Source organism: Ostrea edulis, chromosome 8, assembly GCF_947568905.1.
Source record: "Ostrea edulis chromosome 8, xbOstEdul1.1, whole genome shotgun sequence".
NCBI lineage: Eukaryota > Metazoa > Mollusca > Bivalvia > Ostreida > Ostreidae > Ostrea > Ostrea edulis.
This window is the reverse complement of record NC_079171.1, coordinates 58,124,097-58,144,315: the sequence shown is the minus strand read 5'-3', so window position 1 is coordinate 58,144,315 and position 20,219 is coordinate 58,124,097. Positions and strand designations below refer to the sequence as shown.

The window sequence follows — 20,219 nt, the reverse complement described above, 5'->3', positions numbered from 1 at the left end:
TAATTTGTTGAAGGCAGAGGAAAGGGTGTGCCTTAAAAAGTAATTTTGTTTTAGTAAAAATTACAGTTTAAACTGAAATTACTTTCCTTGGTTACGACTATCCAATTCTACAAACCATCACGTTGTAATTGATGTATAAAAGATGCTAATTTATGAAAGATGCTAAATAATGCTGGAATTCTGTAATGATAATATCTAATTAGTCTTTGCTTTTCTAGGCTGTTAGAATTCCAATGGACAAGAATTGTGTTCTTTTATTACCTGACCTGATTTTGTATTTTCATGAGACTGAATTAATTTAAATTTCTTACTGTGACCTTTGTGGCCTTTAACTCGACATTTAGATGTAGCAACGACGTTTTATCTATTAAAACAATCATTCTATTGATATGTTTATTTGATATATCCTGCTACCCCAGTCAGCGTAAAACAAATGACGCACCAGAGTACTCCATATCTGATTTATAATTGAATAGTTGTCCATTGCCAATTGTCTATATCTGTGTAACAATCTTACATTATCGTTGGCATACGGAGGTTTTGTGTTTTTCAACTGTTTCAATACGTGAGAACTTCAGAGCATTTTATGCATATCTTCAGTTCTATAGAATTTAGACGAACTACTGGTATTAGTTGATAATACCAGGGATTGAACAATTCAACAAATAGTATGATCACTATAGTGATCTAATGTGGGAAAGCAACCTGCCATTGGGTCAAATGCTGTCGGATGTGTTTCATACTAAATGTTAAGCCGTTCGTGGCACACCAAGTTTGACTACGGATCTATTCGTTTAACTGATCAAGATATAGGGTTCACGGTGATCGTAACCAGACAAAAGGGGATTCTTACTTCTTTAAGACACCTTATCTCATCTGCTGTTTCATGTGTCTATTTCCGTCTTATTCTTTAAAGGACTTATGAGAATGATCACTCTTCGATATCTTTGCTCTCCATCTTTTAAATGGAGAAGTATTAAGTGCTTATACTTGGTATAAAAAGGATTATGAGCAGATGATTAATTTTGGCTGTCCATCAATGTCACCGCATCAAGGTCAGTAGTGAACAAAATTCACCATCATTATTTTAAAAAAACAGCCTGAAAGTAAAGGAATTATCATAAACTAATAAATAGCATAAAGATTGTCTATGCAAGGTTGTATGGATAGATATTTTTAAAAAAAAAAGCAAATCATTCAATGTAAAAAAACAAAACACCAACACATTCGAAACGTCTTACGGAAAGTCAATGGGAATGTAAAAGATAACATAGCATTGCTTTAAAAGCTTATAAACAGTATTTCACACAATGTCTTTTTTCGGGGGGGGGGGGTGTTTGTGTGTGTGTGTTTGTTTTTGTTTTTGGTTTTTTTAATGTTTTTTTTTTTTTTTGCAAATAAAATCTTTTAAACGATGATAGACTTTGGGAAATTGATTTGGACTATAATTCACCATCTGGTTTACAGACAGAATTTGCTACGCAGGCTTGCCATGATTAACAGATGACCACAGGCTTTGACATGCATATAGTAATTGTTGTGTGGCTGATAACAAGATAATCCTTAGTCAGTTGACCATTTTATTTCATAGGGCGGGTGGTTACGATTGTTAGATTGTTGATATTAAAATATCAGAAATCGGGAAATGTTTTGGCAGTTGTTCAGAATTAATCCCAACGATTGATTGATTAAACATTGTTTAACGTCCCTCTCGAGAATATTTCACTCATATGGAGACGTCACCACTGAAAAAAAAAATTAGACATATGCTCGTCGCTTATGGCGTTTCAGCAGTGATGGATCTTTATCGTGCCACACCTGCTGTGACACGGGATCTCGGTTTTTACGGTCTCATCCGAAGGACCGGGCCATATAATCGCCATCCACGACAAGCAAGGGTTACTGAGAACCTATTCTAACCCGGATCCACATGGGATTAGAAAACATAATTACGACATAGTCAGCAAACATTAATAAAAAAAAAACCCAGTATCATTTTTAAACATGGATTTTAGATATTTACAAAACGTCGTATAATGAATTAGGCCTACATCAAAATAGTCAATGATATGAATATTTATCCAACATTAGTTTATCATTTTCCACACACATAGTCACATGTACATCCACATTCTGATAAACTGCAGCACTGCTAGTTACTGTTTATGTACATGTACTAAATCGTACTATTGTAATTGTTTTCAGTAAGCAATAACTAATACCAGATATCTATATACCCAGTCCCACAAATCAAAATTCCATTGATTGTTAAATTTTAGTTAGTGAATCAGAAACTAAAACTTTAATTATGGATATTTGTTAACTTTGTACGACCGGGCTCTAGAAATAGTTAAGCTTTAGTTAATAATATATAAACACTTGACATTTACAGATGTCCCTGGCAGAAAATTCAAACAATTGGCGTTCTGGTCTCAATCTCGCTGAGTGCAACAGATATATGCTTACTCACCAGATCCATTGTGACGTCACATTTAGAGTTGGAAAAGAGGGCAAACTTGTACGCGCGCATAAGTACGTTCTCTCCAGCAGAAGTCCAGTCTTTGATGCCATGCTGTATGGCGACCTGGCGGAATCATACGACATCATAGTTCCAGACATCGAGCCGTCTTCATTTGATGCGCTGTTACGGTATTGAATACTTGCTTTGTTAAATATTTATAGAAATTGTTAGCTTTTGAAAATGTGATCAACGATATAAGTTGGACCGCATCCCGACAAAGCCTTTACATAAATGTCAACATCGAAAACCCGTCATTGCCTTGAAGAAACGTAGATGTTTGATTTCTTTTACCTCCCTCATGTTTAAGTAAACAGAAGTAAAATATGTGTGACGTAATTGTTTCTTCAGAAACAAAAGAACCCATGACCATCTTAAGTTCGTAACACACATTACAGGTGTAACGTTACGCCTGTGGAAATACATAATGGTCTCTCCGATTGAAGACGTATGCAATGGTAAAATTAACTTAGCCAACATTCTGCGTCATAAAAGAGTTCAATCATGTGTTTTAACATTTTCCAAGTTCAGGTCTGCACCCAGTATTTCCTACAAATAGACTTCTACTATTGCATTCAAACTTTTTAAGAGGCCGTCCACGGAGATATCAGGCAGTAGCTATGATACGGCTGGCACATGCAATTCCCCAAAATTTTATTCATACCCAATAAAAGTTAAGGTCATACGCCAATTTTATCGTATGTAAAGTGAATTTCACAAAAAACATTGTTAGATGCCAAAACTTGGCCTATTTCATATATTCGAGGACACTATATAATCTAAAAAATGATAATTTTGTAAAGTTAAATAATACCCAATACAATAAAATTTGTCCAGAAAGTATAAACAATATTTGAAGGAAATTCCTTAATAATTAAGATGAAATAATAAAATTGCTGGGAAACAATGCTGTTGTTGAGCATTTACTGACAGAAGTAGCCAAAAAGCCAGTAATTTGAGTTACCTCCTTTGGCGTAAAAAATGTAAAATGATCCGAAACTTGCATAAATTGTAATTTTCGAAGAAAACAGTATTTTTTTTTTTTTTTTTTTTTTTTTTTTTTTTTTTTTTTCCACATATATCAGTCTTTAATTTCAAAATACATTACTATTTCGGGGTAAAGTCTCCGCAGAGACCCCCTTATAATCTTTACCTAGGGTGCCAGGGGCCCCTTGGATTAGATGTATATAGGCATACATATACATATATATAAATTTATCATATAAATTTCTACATATAGAAAACACAAACATATATGCATACATACAAACACACACACATATAATATACTGTTATATAACAAAATTTATTAACATGTTATGGCAAAAAAGGTTCTTATTTTTACGGAAAAACCAACAACACAACAATATAATTATGTACATAAAGAACCTGAAACTGCCATATGCGGGGTTAACAATTCAAAAGTTCATATCACAACCCCCATGGCAGCACTATAGGAGGACAGGACCCCTCCTCATAGTGGGAACTTTTTGCAAAATACCAGTATATAAAAGGTTTATTACAAAATTTTATTTGATATAGAAATATAGTTGTTTGTAATCAATTCAAATTGTTCAAAATAAACTCACATTGTAACATAGTTAAAAATGTGCATAGACAGATATTTGTCAGGTTTCATATTATAAAAAGTCATACCTGCAAAGGTGTATAAATTACAATTTGTCTTTAATTGCTTTCATAACTTTAGCATATTTTTTATCCTGAATTTTTGTGTACACTTCTGTATAAAAATTCAATTTACTTTTTATGTGGTTACATATTTCTTGAGGTTTTTCGTCTTTGTTATCTAATCTACAATACATTTTATACTTGTATATTTTACAGGCAATAAGAGATATTATGCTATTCAAAAAGAGTGTCTTTTCATTGTTTTCATAGTAAAATCCTATCACAATTGTTTTCCACGATATATCAAATTTTAAAATTTGTTTAACAATGTCCCATATATGAGAAACATTTTTACATTTTAAGATAAGATGTTCATTGTTTTCTTTAGCATCTCTGCAAAAGACACAAAAATCATTTTCTACTATCTTCCATTTCTTCAGCAATTCTCTGTTACACAATAGATTATTTAATAATTTATAATTAAATTCTGATATACTTCTGTCTCTTATGGATAAGATTTTTTGTTCATAAATAGATTTCCAAGCCGTTTTTGTTATTTCAAAAACCTTTCCGTAATATGTTTGGTGTAATGGAGGTATAAATTTTTCATGACAAAGAATTTCGTAAATCAACTTTGAATTGATATCACACACTTTAACATGTCCTTTACATAATAAATCATATGATGTACTCCCATGAAAAATGTTTTCGTATCGTATATTTGAATATTCATAACTTTTGAAGGTTTTTGTTATAACTGTTTTTATAATCATATATTCACACATCCAGTTTTTTTTACATATAAGTTTGTCATCAAACCATTCCAAAGGTTTTATGCCATTTTCATTTACAATATCATTCAAAAATTTAAAACCGCTCCTCAGCCAATTATGAAAAAATATTGGCTTGTTTTTGTACATAAAATTTTTATTACACCACAACGGTTCTTTCAATAATGCATTCAGATAAAATTGTTTTTTATTTTTTTTACATTCGTTGAAAAATACAAGCATTTCCTTGTAGAATAGAGGAAAATGTTCCATTATTTGATAATCATTTGATTTCGTAATATTTGTTTTACATAGATATTCAAAATCAAAGTCTCTTTCTTTGCACAAACTATCTACAAAAAAGAATAGAGAGTTTCTCTCGCTTGAAATCCTGTTTATCCAAGATACTTTTATGGATTTTAATTTCAAAGATACATCGACAATTCCAATGCCTCCCTTTAGGACATTTCCAATCTGTGTATTTCTTTTAATTCTATCTCTTTTGTTCCATATATAGTTATATAACAAACTTTGAAATTTCTTAATTACTTCTTCATTTGGAAAGCTCAGAACTGATCCAACATATATAATCTTTGATATTGCTAGGCTATTGATGACACAAACTTTACCAAAAATGGTTAGTTTTCTTTTTTTCCATGATTCAAACAGTTTTTCTAAGTCATCTACAATTTTTGTCCAATTGTTTTTATAACATATTTCTTTGTTGTGTCCTATATAAATTCCAAGAGTTTTTATGCTATCATTGTTTACGTTAACATTTCTAATTTGTTTATAATGATATTTGTGAGGACCCGTTAATATACATTCTGTTTTTGACATATTTAAATACATACCCGAAACATTGCTGAATTTTGCTATGACTTTTAAAGAATGTTCTAGAGAGGTTTCATCTTTAAGAGGAAGAGTACAATCATCTGCATGTTGTATAATCTTAATACTGTTAGTCATTCCTGGTTTTTGAAATCCATTAATATTTGAATTCGATCTAATATTTACCGCTAATATTTCTATAACAAAAAGAAATAATATTGCAGAGATGGGACATCCTTGTCTTATACCTCTCTGCATATTGCATGTTTTGGACATCCATCCATTATTTTTTATTTTAAATATAGGTTTATTGTATAGTATGTTGACCCATTTGAGAAAGTTTTCGCCAAAGTTAAATTTTTTAAGAACTTTCGTCATGAAGTTCCATTCCACAGAGTCGAACGCTTTTTGGAAATCAAGAAATAACATTATTGATTCTATATCATTTTCTTCACAATATTCAAAAATATCAATAATTAACCTTGCATTCAGAGCTATATTTCTCCCTTTTATATAAGCTGATTGATTAACATGTATTGCTTTATCCAACACTTTTTGTAGTCTATTAGCTAAAAGAAAAGCTATTATTTTATAATCAGTATTTGTAAGACTAATAGGCCTATAATTGTTAAGACTCTGCGGGTCTCCTTTTTTAAATAAGAGAGTAATTAAAGATAGTCTTTGTGAATATGTCATTGTATACTTTTGGAAGATCTCTTGAAGAGTGCAATAATAATGTTGTTTTATGTTTTCCCAGAAAGTTTGATAGAATTCACACGGTAATCCATCAGATCCGGGTGATTTATTTTTTTTCATAATGAATACTGTTTCTGTACATTCTGATAGTGAGGGAAGGGTGTCTAATTCATTTTTTTCTTCATCATTTAGACTATATTCTAATTGTATATTACTTAAATATTCATTCACTTTATTATCATTTTCATTATTTGATGTATACAATTTTTCATAAAAATTGCATGTAGAATCTAATATTTCATCTTCATCAAAAACTGTACCTTTTTCATTTTTTAATGATTTTATCACATTTGATATTTGTCGTCTCTTTTCTAAATTTAAAAAATAAGAGGTATTTCTTTCTCCCTCTTCAATCCATTTTGCCCTTGATCTTACCTGTGCACCTTTTGCCTTTTTGTTTATTAATTCTGTCAATTCATTTTCTAATTTTCTTTTTCTATTCATATCTATTTTTTCATATGGCAAGTCTTCTATCTTACTTATTTCTCCTTGAATAGAATTTATTTTGTTTTTGTAAGATTTAGATATATTTTTCGATAAATTTATACATTTTGTTTTTATATTCCTTTTCAAATTTTCCCATGAATCTAGTGCATTTTCTTTATCGAAATTATAGTTTTTCAGGAATGTATTCATTTCGTTCATGAAGGTTTCATTTTCAATTAAAGATGTGTTAAATTTCCAGTATCCTGGACCTCTAAGGTTTTCATTTACAATCAAAGAAAAAATTAAACACTTATGATCAGACATCCTAGTACCGTTTGAGTGTGAACCAGGAATGTTTTGAAGCCTTATATTTTCACATTGAAAACAAAAGGTATCGGATAGTAAAATATAATCTATTCTACTAGTTGGGATATTTACTCCGTTACACCATGAATATCCTTTTTTTCCGCTTTTCATAGTTTTCCACATGTCGTGTAAATCGAGCTTGTTCAGTAGTTGTTTTAAAATTATAACACTTTTATCTGATTCATTTTCTGTTGAGCAATTAAGGTCACCACATATCAATAGATTATCAAAATTTGCTGTATATTTACTAATCCATTCTTTAGCCCGTTTAAAAAAATCACATCTATAATTGATATCGTTTGGAGCATATAAATTAACTAATGTAATAATTTTTTCATCATATGCTATGTTAACCATGAGTTTCCTGCCTTCATTAGATTTATGTATATTTAGTATTTTGAAATTCAAATCTTTATTAAATAATATTGAAACTCCTCTACTGAAAATTGAATCGGAAAAGCAATGTATTGATATACCTTTCCACCTTGCATCATAATTTAGTACATTTTTTTCAATATAGTGGGTTTCTTGCATAAATATTACATCAAAACAGCTATCATTAATCCAGGTATAAAATTTTATACGTTTTTCTGCAGTATTTAAACCCCTGCAGTTCACTGAAATAATATTTAACTTGTTCATGCGTATGACTGACTAGCGGTTTTTTTTTTTTTTTTTTTGTTTTTTTTTTTGTTTGTTTGGTAGACTTAACTCTGTTTTTTGCCCTGCTTGTTTCTTGTTGATCTAGAGGAATTGTTGGTAGCTGAATTTTCGTCCGTACGCTGCAATTTGGCTGCCATGCCGTCGAGGATACGTCCAAGCTTATTTTCACCTGGCCAATGTTGCATTAGAGTATGAGATGTTCCGGTCACGTTCAGCCCGCTACCCCAATAAGTATCCCACGTCGATTCCACCAGAATATCGGATTTTCTGATTTTTTTTAAAGCACTTCTGAATTGTGAACAATGCTGTAGTTTAGATTCCAGTATTTCCCGCATAACGGAGTCTTTAGATGTAATCCAAGCATCAGATTCCAGGACCTGACCTCCTACACGTTTGGCATCTAAGGCGGTTTCAGCTTTACTTACGGCTTCTGCACGGTTAAGATCACCAGAACGTAAGGATTTGATGTGTTGGAAAGCATGTTCGGCTGAAGGATATGTTTGCCCAAAAACCTTTAACTCAGTAGGGAAGAAATTTGAAAGAGGGTTATCTTTTCCAGAGAAGCATACTATGTCCTCCTGGTGAGTGACATATGATCTGCATTTATCCGATCCCGGAAAGTGACTTGGTAGCTTGCATATTCTACAACTCTGCTCGAATTCGCAAGCATTTTTGTAATGGTCATCTGCCCAGCAGTTTGTGCACTGCTTCTTTCGTTCCCGTAGGGGTTGGCCTTTGTGAGATATGGTACAGCGTAAACCTGCACATGACGCAGAGCGTGGAAGGAATTTTCCATTCTCTAGAGGCGACATATACACAAAACGATTTCCATTTAATATTTCAGTCATTCTGTGGGTTTTAGGATGTCTGATTTTTTCATATTTGATATCACTTGTTAATTCTACTCCTAGACCTAAGCCTTTGAGCATCTTTTTAATACATGAATCTTCAACCGATAGAGGTATACCTTTAATTAGGACTCGAACAACTTTCTCATCAGGAGAGTCTGTACCCGCAGAGAATGGGTTCGTGTCATAAACCTGGATTGATCTGCTTCCAAGTGAGAATCCTTCAGTAACTAATTTCGATCTACTCTCCGCAGACTTTATGTAGATCCTCCACAGATCTCTATCTCTTTGTACACATATCACATCCGAGACTGTTGCGCTCGCGGCTTCTGCAATGTCAAAGTCGGTGAAATATTTACTTTTTGTTGTTTGAATGTCTCTGTTCCGCATATAAGCTGGCTTAAGAGTTTGTGTCCACTCCATAATTTCGTTATCTTAGACACTATGAGACTCTGAAACGCCGTTCGAAAAACACAGGCACCGTGAGTAGATTGTGAACACCTATTCACGCTCAGCACAGGTGTAAATTCACAAAAACAGTCCAAAAACAAGATCACCTTGAGAAATTGTGTCAAGAGTCAAGAAATATATACACTATCTATCCAAACTCCAAACTCTGAGAAAATCGCATTAATTTCTCGAATTAAAGAGTGAAAATGACGGTCAAATTGACGGAGCAAAAAAAGTACGTCCGTACCTTAGCTCATCACGTGACTTCCCCGAAGAAAACAGTATTTATTTAGAACATTTTTCACTTATCTCGATTTTTTTTATCAAGTGTAAACGTGGAATTAATTTTTTTTAAAATTTGATGGTGAAAAATAAATATTCAGCCCGGACCTTATCAAAGTTACGTGGGTAAACAGATATGGCTGACAAGTGATAGAAACGTGAAGTTTTTCTAGGAGTGGTCCTTCTTTTAGGGACTTGTCAATCCTTAATAATTGTTCAAAAGACATAAGTGGATATTCAAGATATTTTAAAGTTGGAACTGCGTGTAATATTCAACCGAGATAGACCCCCTGCTGTACAGATCGGAGTACTTCGAATTCGACGTAAAAGTTTAACTGTTTAAACTATCGTGCACGGTGCAGATGCTTACTAGTATGCCGAGGTCATTGCGATTCTTTTGGGATTTACTGGAGGCAACCACCACCAAATGTTGTTATCTACTACACAAAGGAAAGTGTAAAGCAGACAGAGCAGTAAACTTCAATGTTTCAAGGGAAATATTTGTTCCCGTTGGAAGTGGTAAGTATAAATGTCGAATTTTCTCTGTTATTTTTCTTTGAAAACTGTCTTTGATTGCTAGACAATTTTGATGCAAGTTCTCATGATGTGTCAATGCAAACAATTCATTTGATGAAATGATTCTTTTTAAAATTTTAATGATTAAAATGATAAATCCCCACAGTAAAAAAACCATTAAATCAATCGGGGGGGGGGTTAATGTAGGGATTTTTAAAATCTGTACTACAACACAATGTTTATCCACAAATCATTGAATTAAGGAACAATAGAATCACACAAAAACAAGATGAAAGTGGTGAAAAGTGTTTATTGTCCTGCAAGCTATGTACATATCAGCATGCATGCATAAAAAATAATATATATTAAAATTATATCAGATTATTTTTGACTGATTTTTTTTTACTAGCTACTTTTCACATGTGTTTGTTTTTTGGATTCCTAGATTTAATAACTATTAAAGGATGAATGAATCAGTGTGAGAGGGTAGTAAATGTACATGTATGTATGTGACAAAAACCGAATAATAAATATAAATATAAAAAAAATAATGATATATATTTATTCATGTAATTATGCAACTATAAGAACCATTATGTGTGGGTGGGGGTGGGGTGTGTGTTACATGTTGATGTATATCATTAATTTCTCTACATTTAAGCTGAATGGATTATAAAATTCAGATGGTTTAACATGACACAAAATCTGATGATTTATTTGCATGCACACAGGTACTAAAGTGTATTAGTGTGTCTGTGACATACATGTATATACCAATTACCAAAGCTCGATAATGAATACAACGCCCACTTCATTAATAATTATAGTCAAATCACCCCTACTGCAAGCCAATTATCAGACTGTATCAGTGAGTATATTTATTTATTTCAATCAAAAGATTTTAAATTCAGAACATGGTACATCTGACCTTGTCATATTGTCATAATTCATAAATTATGTAAGTTTAGAACTATTACAGATATGAGCTTAATTCCACATTTGACATGTATATTTCTTGAGACAAATCCTGACCAAAGGCATCCAATGTTATGATGTCACAATCCTTTTGTTTTAACTCACTTGACAGACATACATGTAGAATATAAAAACTTTAACTTTGACAATAACATAAGAATGGTTAGAGATGGGGGTTGGATATTTCAGAAATGTGTGTTCCTTCATGTCATATGATAGTAACATTTTTAACTTACGACCTTGACCCTTCATATTGAAGTTTTATGTGATGTCACCATGCCACACACAACACATACATGCATTTTTAATTCATGACTGTTATAAAAGATTTTAACCCAATCGACAAGTTTTAAACTCTCTTCAGACAATTCTTGTTTAGATAATTTCAAATACTAGCTCGTATATATATACATATATATATAAGTCAGAGGTGATGTTTTGAAATCAGAATGTGGTTTCATTTTTGAATCAATGAATATATAGTTTTTTTGTTTTTTTTTAGCTCACCTGAGCTGAAGGCTAAAGAATTAGGGTATGGAGGAGATCAAAGTATGATGTGGGAATATACAGGAAATTAAAACAAATTCTTTTCAAGGTTAGCAGGGCCACACTAAATCCTTTCAAACTGCAAATGTTCCTAATTTGTGTTGATTCATTTTTCATTTCTATGCACCCATGACTAATGTCGGGAGGGGGGGGGGGGCAATATCTATCTGGAACTTGCTCATGTTAGTAATAAGGCTCTCATATTTTTATTCCTTATTATTTTGGCACACTGATTTTGACTGCGGATAACTTCGTTTACCTGATCAGGATGTGGGGCTCACGGCGGGTGTGACCGGTCAACAGGGGATGCTTACTCCTCCTAGGCACCTGATCCCACCTCTGGTGTGTCCAGGGGTCCGTGTTTGCCCAACTATCTATTTTGTATTGCTTGTAGGAGTTATGAGATTGATCACTGTTCGTTATCTTCACCTTGCATAATAAGACATTTCTTTTGATATCAATTTTTTTTTTACTTTTGTGCTTGGCCTACTTTTAACAAAATATAACCTACAGTAGGCAATTCTCCTGAACTATATATAAGGTAGTCTAGTCTTTTATGTTTAGTATTTAGATATCTTATGGCAAGAACTTTCATTTGATACCATGCTGTTTGATATTGTGACCTTGGTTTTGAAGTTTAACCCAGATTTTATTATATTGATATTTTACATAAAGATATACAAAATATGTATATTCTTTATTACCAGACTTTTAATTTAGTACCTGACCTTAGTCTTTAAAATAGCATGATTTTCAAAAACTTTAAATTGGTATATAGTTTCTCAGCCACTTTAGATTGGGCTTTGATATAGATTTCACATATTATAGATTACTAATGAAAAGAGCTTTACTTTTGAACTTCTGACTTTGACCATGTTGACCTACTTTTGAAAAACATTCATTATTACCAGATCTGTTATATCTTGAGGGATAAGGTATTGGGTTAGTTTGTTTCACATGAAATGCCTAATGACCAGAATTTATTTTATATCATGACCTTTGACCTTGTGACTATATCAAACATATGATCTTGACTTTCTTAGTGCATTGCTTACAGTGCTATTTAAACATGTTCATCATTTTATTTCCATTAATTTACACAACTGTTGTTATTTAGATATCAGCTGAGTCCAAGATAGGAAGAGGCTTTGGAGAGAACACAGAATTACTACAGACAAAAGACTTGTGAAGTTATAAGGGGAATTGCAGAACTCATAGCTCCACTTCAATCTAGATATGTTGACAGTTATTTCACAGAAACACTTTGCAGCTGACAAAGATAATCAAATGATGACCTACTTTAACTCTATGGTTGCAGCATATTTCAATTTTTGAAGTGACAAATTTTATTCCTGTTTGTGAACCAATATTCAAAAGAAACACTGCTATGGCATTAGACATAAATTAGAAGAGAGTGGTGGGGTGGCAAAATAAGATTCCATACTGTGAAATGTATCAATTGTTAATATACATGTATCAATATAAATTCAGTGCCAATTTTCGTAATTTCTAGGGGGAAAGTTTGTTTGTAACAAATGTCAGAAATATGCACTAGCTCTTACTTTGCAAACCATGCTACTAAGTACCAGGCATTAAGACATGATTTGTTTATTGTCATTTGTTAAACAGAGACAGAGACATTGATTTGAAGGGGGGGGGGTCCAGAAAAATTATCTAAAATCTGCATTAGGTCATATCCGATGAATTGATAAAGTAAATATGTTTATTATTGATTGCTAGTTACATGTAACCTTTTATGCATCAGTTGAAGATACTTTATGAACATTTTCTGTCACTGGGTAAAATTCAACAAACATTTTGTGTATCTGGAAGTGGTCAATATATATTTCAGGATCAGAGTAAACATGCATTAAAGCAAGTCTGCCAATCTGATGTAGGCAGAAAATGGAATATGGCATGTTATTTCATGAATGCAAAGGGAAATGCTTTACAAGAGAGTCAAAAAATTTCTGGTTAATGCTAAATAACTATCTAGATGTCCCAGAGAAAAGGAGAGGGTGTTTTCTACCCCTCCCTCCCCCCCCCCAACCCCCTCGGGATCTGCCAATGTCAAGTTTGTAATGTGAGTGAATGAATTTAGATTCTTCATGATAGGCAATTTATTAAAATTTGATTTACTGATAATTTTAACTTCCTATATGTGTGTTAATTAATTGACTATTATCTCAAATCCTGTGTCAGAAATGACCTCTAAAAATCAACATTGTAAAATTTTATACAATGAATTACATAGGCATTTTTTTTTTTTTTTGCCTTTTTTACATATAATGTATACAAAGACATGAAATTTATTTCTGAATGTTCATATGTTCTAGTAATTTTTCATGAATTTTAATCATTTAATCATTGATTTGTTATATCTACTTCATATTTATTTCTATTTATGTAGTTCAACAATCATCATTTAAGTAGTTGACCTTTTTGCACTTATTGAAAATTTTGAGATTTCAGTTCAACTTTTCACCATCAAACCTTGCTTTTCCCACTGAATTTATTTTTGTAACTTGAAATACACCTCTTCAAGTTTCTGGTTATACATAATCTATTTCTTTTGAGACATTGTATTGGGTTTTGTGAGATCTTATATTTTGATCATTATTTTGTAATATATATTGGTGTGAAATATGTGCAATTTTAACAATTAATAAATTCATTCATTGGATGAATATACACACAAAAACCCTCTTAGTTATTGCATATAGTGTATATCTAACATATAAAATATTGCTTTTCTCTAATTTTTAGTTATATGACATTTTAGAGCTGTTCAAACATAGCACTTTTTTCAAATATTTCGTGACCTTTTTGCACCGAAAATTATCTCAAAGTTATTTTTCCATGTTGAACCCAAACTAAACATGATAGAAACTTTTTATTTGGCAAATTTCATATTGGGGTCAGTAGGAACCTGTGCACAAAGTTTCATGAAAATCTGAGAGATAGCATGTGCCGACCTCTGCCTGATATCATAATGGAAACCCTCTTAATTGTAAACAAACTTTGCAGTGCTTAGATATAGACCATTTTATACGTAATCCACCAACGTGCTCTTGTTCTTCATCTTCTTTAAACTATTGTCCAGCTGGACATGTCATTACCGGGGATGTTGATATAGTTGAAAATGAGGACCTCAAATCACTTATTTTAAAAGGTCTTAAGACAGAGAACCTCGGTGTATTGATTGGCGACAAAATATCATCTCCATTTTGAATCATGTCGAAAACTGTGCCAAAATGATGGATTAAATATGAAAAAGGACTTGATACATTGTCAAAATGGATTAAAAGTATGAGAGGAATATTAAGATACCACATAAAACAAATCAAAACAAAAGTGCGTACCATCTATCCTTTTGTGTTTAGCAAACCAGACGTGATAAAAAGAATTAGATAGATTACATGAGGAATATGTTTAGTTCCGGCTGACAAAGCTAGTAACAACATCGTCTTTGTAAGACTAGTTATGTCAACTGTATCTTAAACGAAGTTGACATTAATTCCACTTTTGGTAATCGTACTTATACTCCAACTGCCCGTTCAAAAGACAAAATTCTTGAAAACCATACTTCAGTTTTAGACACATTCAATATTCCACTCGATGGGTCTGATGAATATGAGTTATAATATACTATACTGGATCCCTAAACGATCCCTACACTTCATAAGAACCCTTACAAAGATGCATTAAATGTTCTACCAAGCCCCTATCTTTGCTCCTTATGAAAATATTAACAGCTATGAAGGAGAAACTTCAAACGTAATATTTCACTACGTTTGTGGTGTAAATCAAATGTGGGAACTTGAAATCGCAACACTTTTTTCAAATCAACAATATCAAAACGTATTACTTTTCAACACTTTACACGACCATTCCTCACGATAAATTAAAGACAGTTGTTTCTTCAACCACAATGGAAAACGGAAATATTCATATTTAGTGATCCATCATCCAAAATATTACTCTGTTAACACCACTCGGATTCCACGAACAAGTACTCTGAAGTTGAAATTCAAATTATGCATGAGTTCCTCAGTGTCAATATTTTCGTAGTCCTTGGTGATCAGGTCTTCCAACAGTTTTTTGAACTACCATGAGCATAAATTGTACCACTTTGTTAACTGATGTGTATCTATATTCTCATGAAGCAGAATTTATTCAAAACTTTCTACGTATGAAGAGAAAATCTCTTGCCGTGGCCTTCAATACATGTAGATATATTGATGATGTTTTATCAACAATACTAATTTTGTCGATACGATATATTCCCATGAATTCGAAATAAAAGACACCACAAAGTCGTCCACTTCTGATTAATATCTAGATATATTATTGAAGATATTTGCATCTAGGGTACTCTGAGTACTTATTTTGAGTTCATTAGGATATATCGAATCAACATATGGATGAAATTGAGGATTGTTCGAGTTGGAGGCCACCGTAATGGATTTGTATCTACTCATGTAGAGACTTGAATAGATTATTTCTCATAAGAATATAAAAACATGTCAGCTAAGAAAGAAGCATAATCCGTGTCCATGAGAATTACACCAGACTGTTAGAAAACCCAATCATCAAAGACTACGAAAATATATTCAATGAATAATTCATGCATATTTTCAATTTCAACTACAGAGTACATGTGTATGGAATCAGAGTGGTGTTTACCAAAATAATCTTTGGATAACTGGTCACTACTGAATTTTATGAATATTTTCTTTTTCCATTTTTAGCTGAAGAAGCAACTGTATATGGTGCATACAACCTAGTCTTTAAAATATCGTAATGAATAGTCGTATAATGTGTTGAAAAGTCATACGTTTTGATATATTGTTGATTTTGAAAAGTTTTGCGATTTCAAATCTATTAAACGTTCATTTTTTTTATAATCCACATTTGATTTAAACATATGTTGTTAAATGCTGTGATTGTGGTTGTCACTTGAATAATGTACTGCCCGTAATGGTGAGAAGAGACATGGATAACTGTCCGTTCCATACTGTTACGTCATAAGACATGGAATATAAACCTTAAAACAGAACATACCTGTTGATAATATTTAAAGAATTTACATTGTGTGGTTGTCAGACTTAACTGAAATGTCAATAACAATATTCACGTTTGCATAAGGATGAGCAGATTAAGATTGATTGATTGTAACTGTATAACGTCCCGCTTGAGATTTTTTCAGTCATATAGAAACGTCACCATTACCGGTGAAGGGCTGCAACATTTAGGCCTATGCTTGGCGCTTACGGCCTTTGAGCAGGGAAGGATCTTTATCGTGCCATACCTGCTCTGACACGAGTTTTTACGGTCTCATCCGATGGACCGCCCCATTTAATCGTCTCTTACGACACACAAAGGCTACTGAGGACCTATTCTAACCCGGACCCCCACGGAACTACTGTTTAAGAAATGGCATTAAACTTTTCCTTTCACTTACTGAATGCAAGGTGAAGATAACGAACAGTGATCAATCTCATAACTCCTATAAGCAATACAAAATAGATAGTTGGGCAAACACTGATCCCTGGACACACCAGAGGTGGGATCAGGTGCCTAGGAGGAGTAAGCATCCCCTGTTGACCGGTCACACCAGCTGTGAGCCCTATATTTTGATCAGGTACACGGGGTTATCCGCAGTCAAAATCAGTGTGCCAAGAACGGCCTAACAATCGGTATGAAACACCTCAGTCAACAATTGACCCAATGATAGGTTGTAATGACGAAAAACATTGTCAGTATATCGTAATGAATAAGCTAATAGTACCTAAGTAGTGGTTTAGATATGCATGCCCTATTTAAACTGTAATATATCATCATTGTTGTTCTGTATTTCAGATTTGTATACTGTGGGGACGTCGATTTATGCCCGGACACAGTAACCTCTGTCTTGTATGCCGCAGACAAATACGGAGTTGATGATTTAGTGACAAAAATAAAATCATACCTGGATCAAAATATTACGAACGAAACTGTTTTGATTATCTTAGAAAGTGCAAAATTATTCAACTTTGAAGATCTCCTGCAGAAGTGTAAGAGTTTCATTCAGTCACATCCTTTTCCTCTCTTGAATTCGAAGTCATCTTCTTTAGACTTAACAACAGAAACCCTTGAATACATTCTTTCCCTCGAGTTTATCGCCATGGAGGAGCCGGACATTTATCAGTTTCTTATAAAATGGTCGGAAAATCAGTGTGATAAAGCGGGGATGGAGAAAACTGATCAGAATATTCGATCTATAATGGGGAACCTGATTTATCTCATTCGTTTTCCTTTCATGAATATAGAACCTTTTGTTAAAAATATCTGCAACCGGGAAATACTTGATGCGCAAGAGAAATTGAATCTGCAGCAAGTAATTGTTGGCAATTTGGATAAAAACAATACAAAATTCAATCTAGGAGAACGAAAATGTAGAATTTTTTATGTTTTACGTGGACAACTTCCTTGTACAGAAATTCGGTCAAATGGGAGCAACCAACCAGATATTATAGATATCAGAGTGAATAAGAATGTTAGAATTCATGGTTTCGTTATGTGGGGTGGAGTGTCTATCCCCTACACATACAAGATAGAGGCAAAACTATTTGAAAACTCAAAAGAAATATCAACTGTACCTGTTCAAACAATATATAAAAGAGAATCCTCAGATACAAAATTTACTATCCCATTACCGGAACCGGTGTGTCTAGTCCCTGATGTGACATACAGTGCCTGGGTATGTCTAAAGGGACCCGACAGCTGGAGTGGTGAACATTACGGATGGTATGTCACAGAACATGGCGTTGAATTCGAATTCAATGAAAGCTGCGACGACAATATGTTCCCGTCGGGTAGTCTGGAACAGTTTCCAGGATTGGTCTGCTCTTTGTAATTAATCCAGGCCCCAGGATCATGTAACAAACTCAGACTTAAGTCAAAATGTCAATCACCTGTAAAATATTCATTACTTTTGAACTGAAACTCTTAATTTGCAGACACTAGAAATTCAATGAAACAATATTGAATAGCAATTTTATTTTGGAATGATTGACTTCTCAATCATTTCATCACAATATTCAGTTTTTGACTTAAGCTTAAGATGTTTCATGATCCTGGGGCCAGGTGTCATTAATCTAAAGGCTTTTTTCTACATATCATATTCCAGACTTAATTGTCAATTTTACTGCTTTACACATTCAGGTATAACTTTTGGAACACTTAACACAATCATTTCTCACAATGAATTAAAAATTATCGGTATACCTTTTTACATCATGGACATATGTTTCTTTAACAATTTACACATTTACTGTAAACATATCACAGTGTTCTGAAACTGCATGTCCTCAATGCCATCACCCTGAGTAAATACTTTTGTAAAGTAGACGTATTTATTGTTATTATTTTAACTAATGACATGTCCAGTCATTTTTACGTCTGTATTTCTACAGGAACCAAAATACAGACAAGGGTTAGTCATGGTTTTATGTCTCTGTACTACATCGGTGTCCAGTACTGAGATTATGAATGCTTAGTCGAACTAAAATGGCCATTTTAATTCAAGTTTCAATAAATTGTATTTAGTTACAAGTAGTCTATCAACACGCCAATATCGAGATACGAACTCTTCTGTGTAGGAGGTGCATTTAGTGGAACTTTGAATGACTAAGTGGGACAGAGTGGACCTACAATCAGCGAGGAAGACGATGAAATGTATTAAAAGCGGCTTCTCTTTTAATATGTAAATGTGGGAAATACTAAATACTATCGAAAGAAATGTTTTACTAAAGTGGAATCATAAAACCAATGTCATATTTGCAAGTAATATTTTAGATATGGACTTATGACCAACGAAATTATGTGATATACATGTAATAAGAATTCTATGTATTTAATTACTCCCTAAATATTTATAACTTACTTAGTTTGTGTATCAGTCGAATTTGGGTGATCTAACAGTGTATGAGAAACTTACGAGTACATTCACGTACGCAGGGATGAATATTAGTCCCTGTCCCGCGTGTAAGCAAACTGTTTCGCACCTCACTATATATGAGAGTTCTCCAAAGGGAAATAACTTGGATGTATCTCGAAACCAGCGTATTGGGGCACTCGATTCTCAACCGTGAGGCCCGGGTTAAATAATCCCGTGGGGATCCGGGTTAGAATAGGTCCTCAGTTCACCTTGCTTATTGTAAGAGGTGACTAAATGGGGCGGTCCGTCGGATGACTCCGCCGTAAAATGACTGAAATTTTGCCAAAGCGGCGTAAGACCGCAATCAATCAATAACGCCGCAAAATTAGAAGCCCTGTGGCAGAACAGGTTGGCATCATAAATACCCCTCAATTCTCCAAGGTCGTAAGCGCCGAGCATAGCCTTAAATTTTGCAGCCCTTCACCGTCATTGTTGACGTCTCTATATGAGTGAAATATTCTCGAGCGTCCCGCATACAACCAAACAACTTGGGATGATTTATTTTTCAAATACAAGACGTTAAACATAGATAGGCGGTGACTATTCCTTCCTCAGTCGCTGGGAAATTAAAAGTCTTTTGATTGTGACATTCATTGCAACACAATTTTCAAATCATTATTTTGATTTTTTAATGAAACACTTCACAACCGTTTCTTGTGCAC

The 20,219-nt window shown here is 33.2% G+C and overlaps 1 protein-coding gene across 1 annotated transcript; it reads left to right on the top strand.

Annotated features, from left to right (window-relative positions):
• Nucleotides 1-631: 631 nt before the first annotated feature.
• On the top strand, nucleotides 632-18,966 carry LOC125661825 (BTB/POZ domain-containing protein 2-like). The gene is made up of 3 exons (XM_048893939.2): nucleotides 632-1,055; nucleotides 2,393-2,649; nucleotides 17,439-18,966. The coding sequence occupies exons 2-3, from the start codon at nucleotides 2,393-2,395 to the stop codon at nucleotides 18,472-18,474; spliced, it is 1,293 nt and encodes a 430-aa protein (XP_048749896.2). The 5' UTR covers nucleotides 632-1,055; the 3' UTR covers nucleotides 18,475-18,966.
• The last annotated feature ends 1,253 nt before the right edge of the window (nucleotides 18,967-20,219 follow it).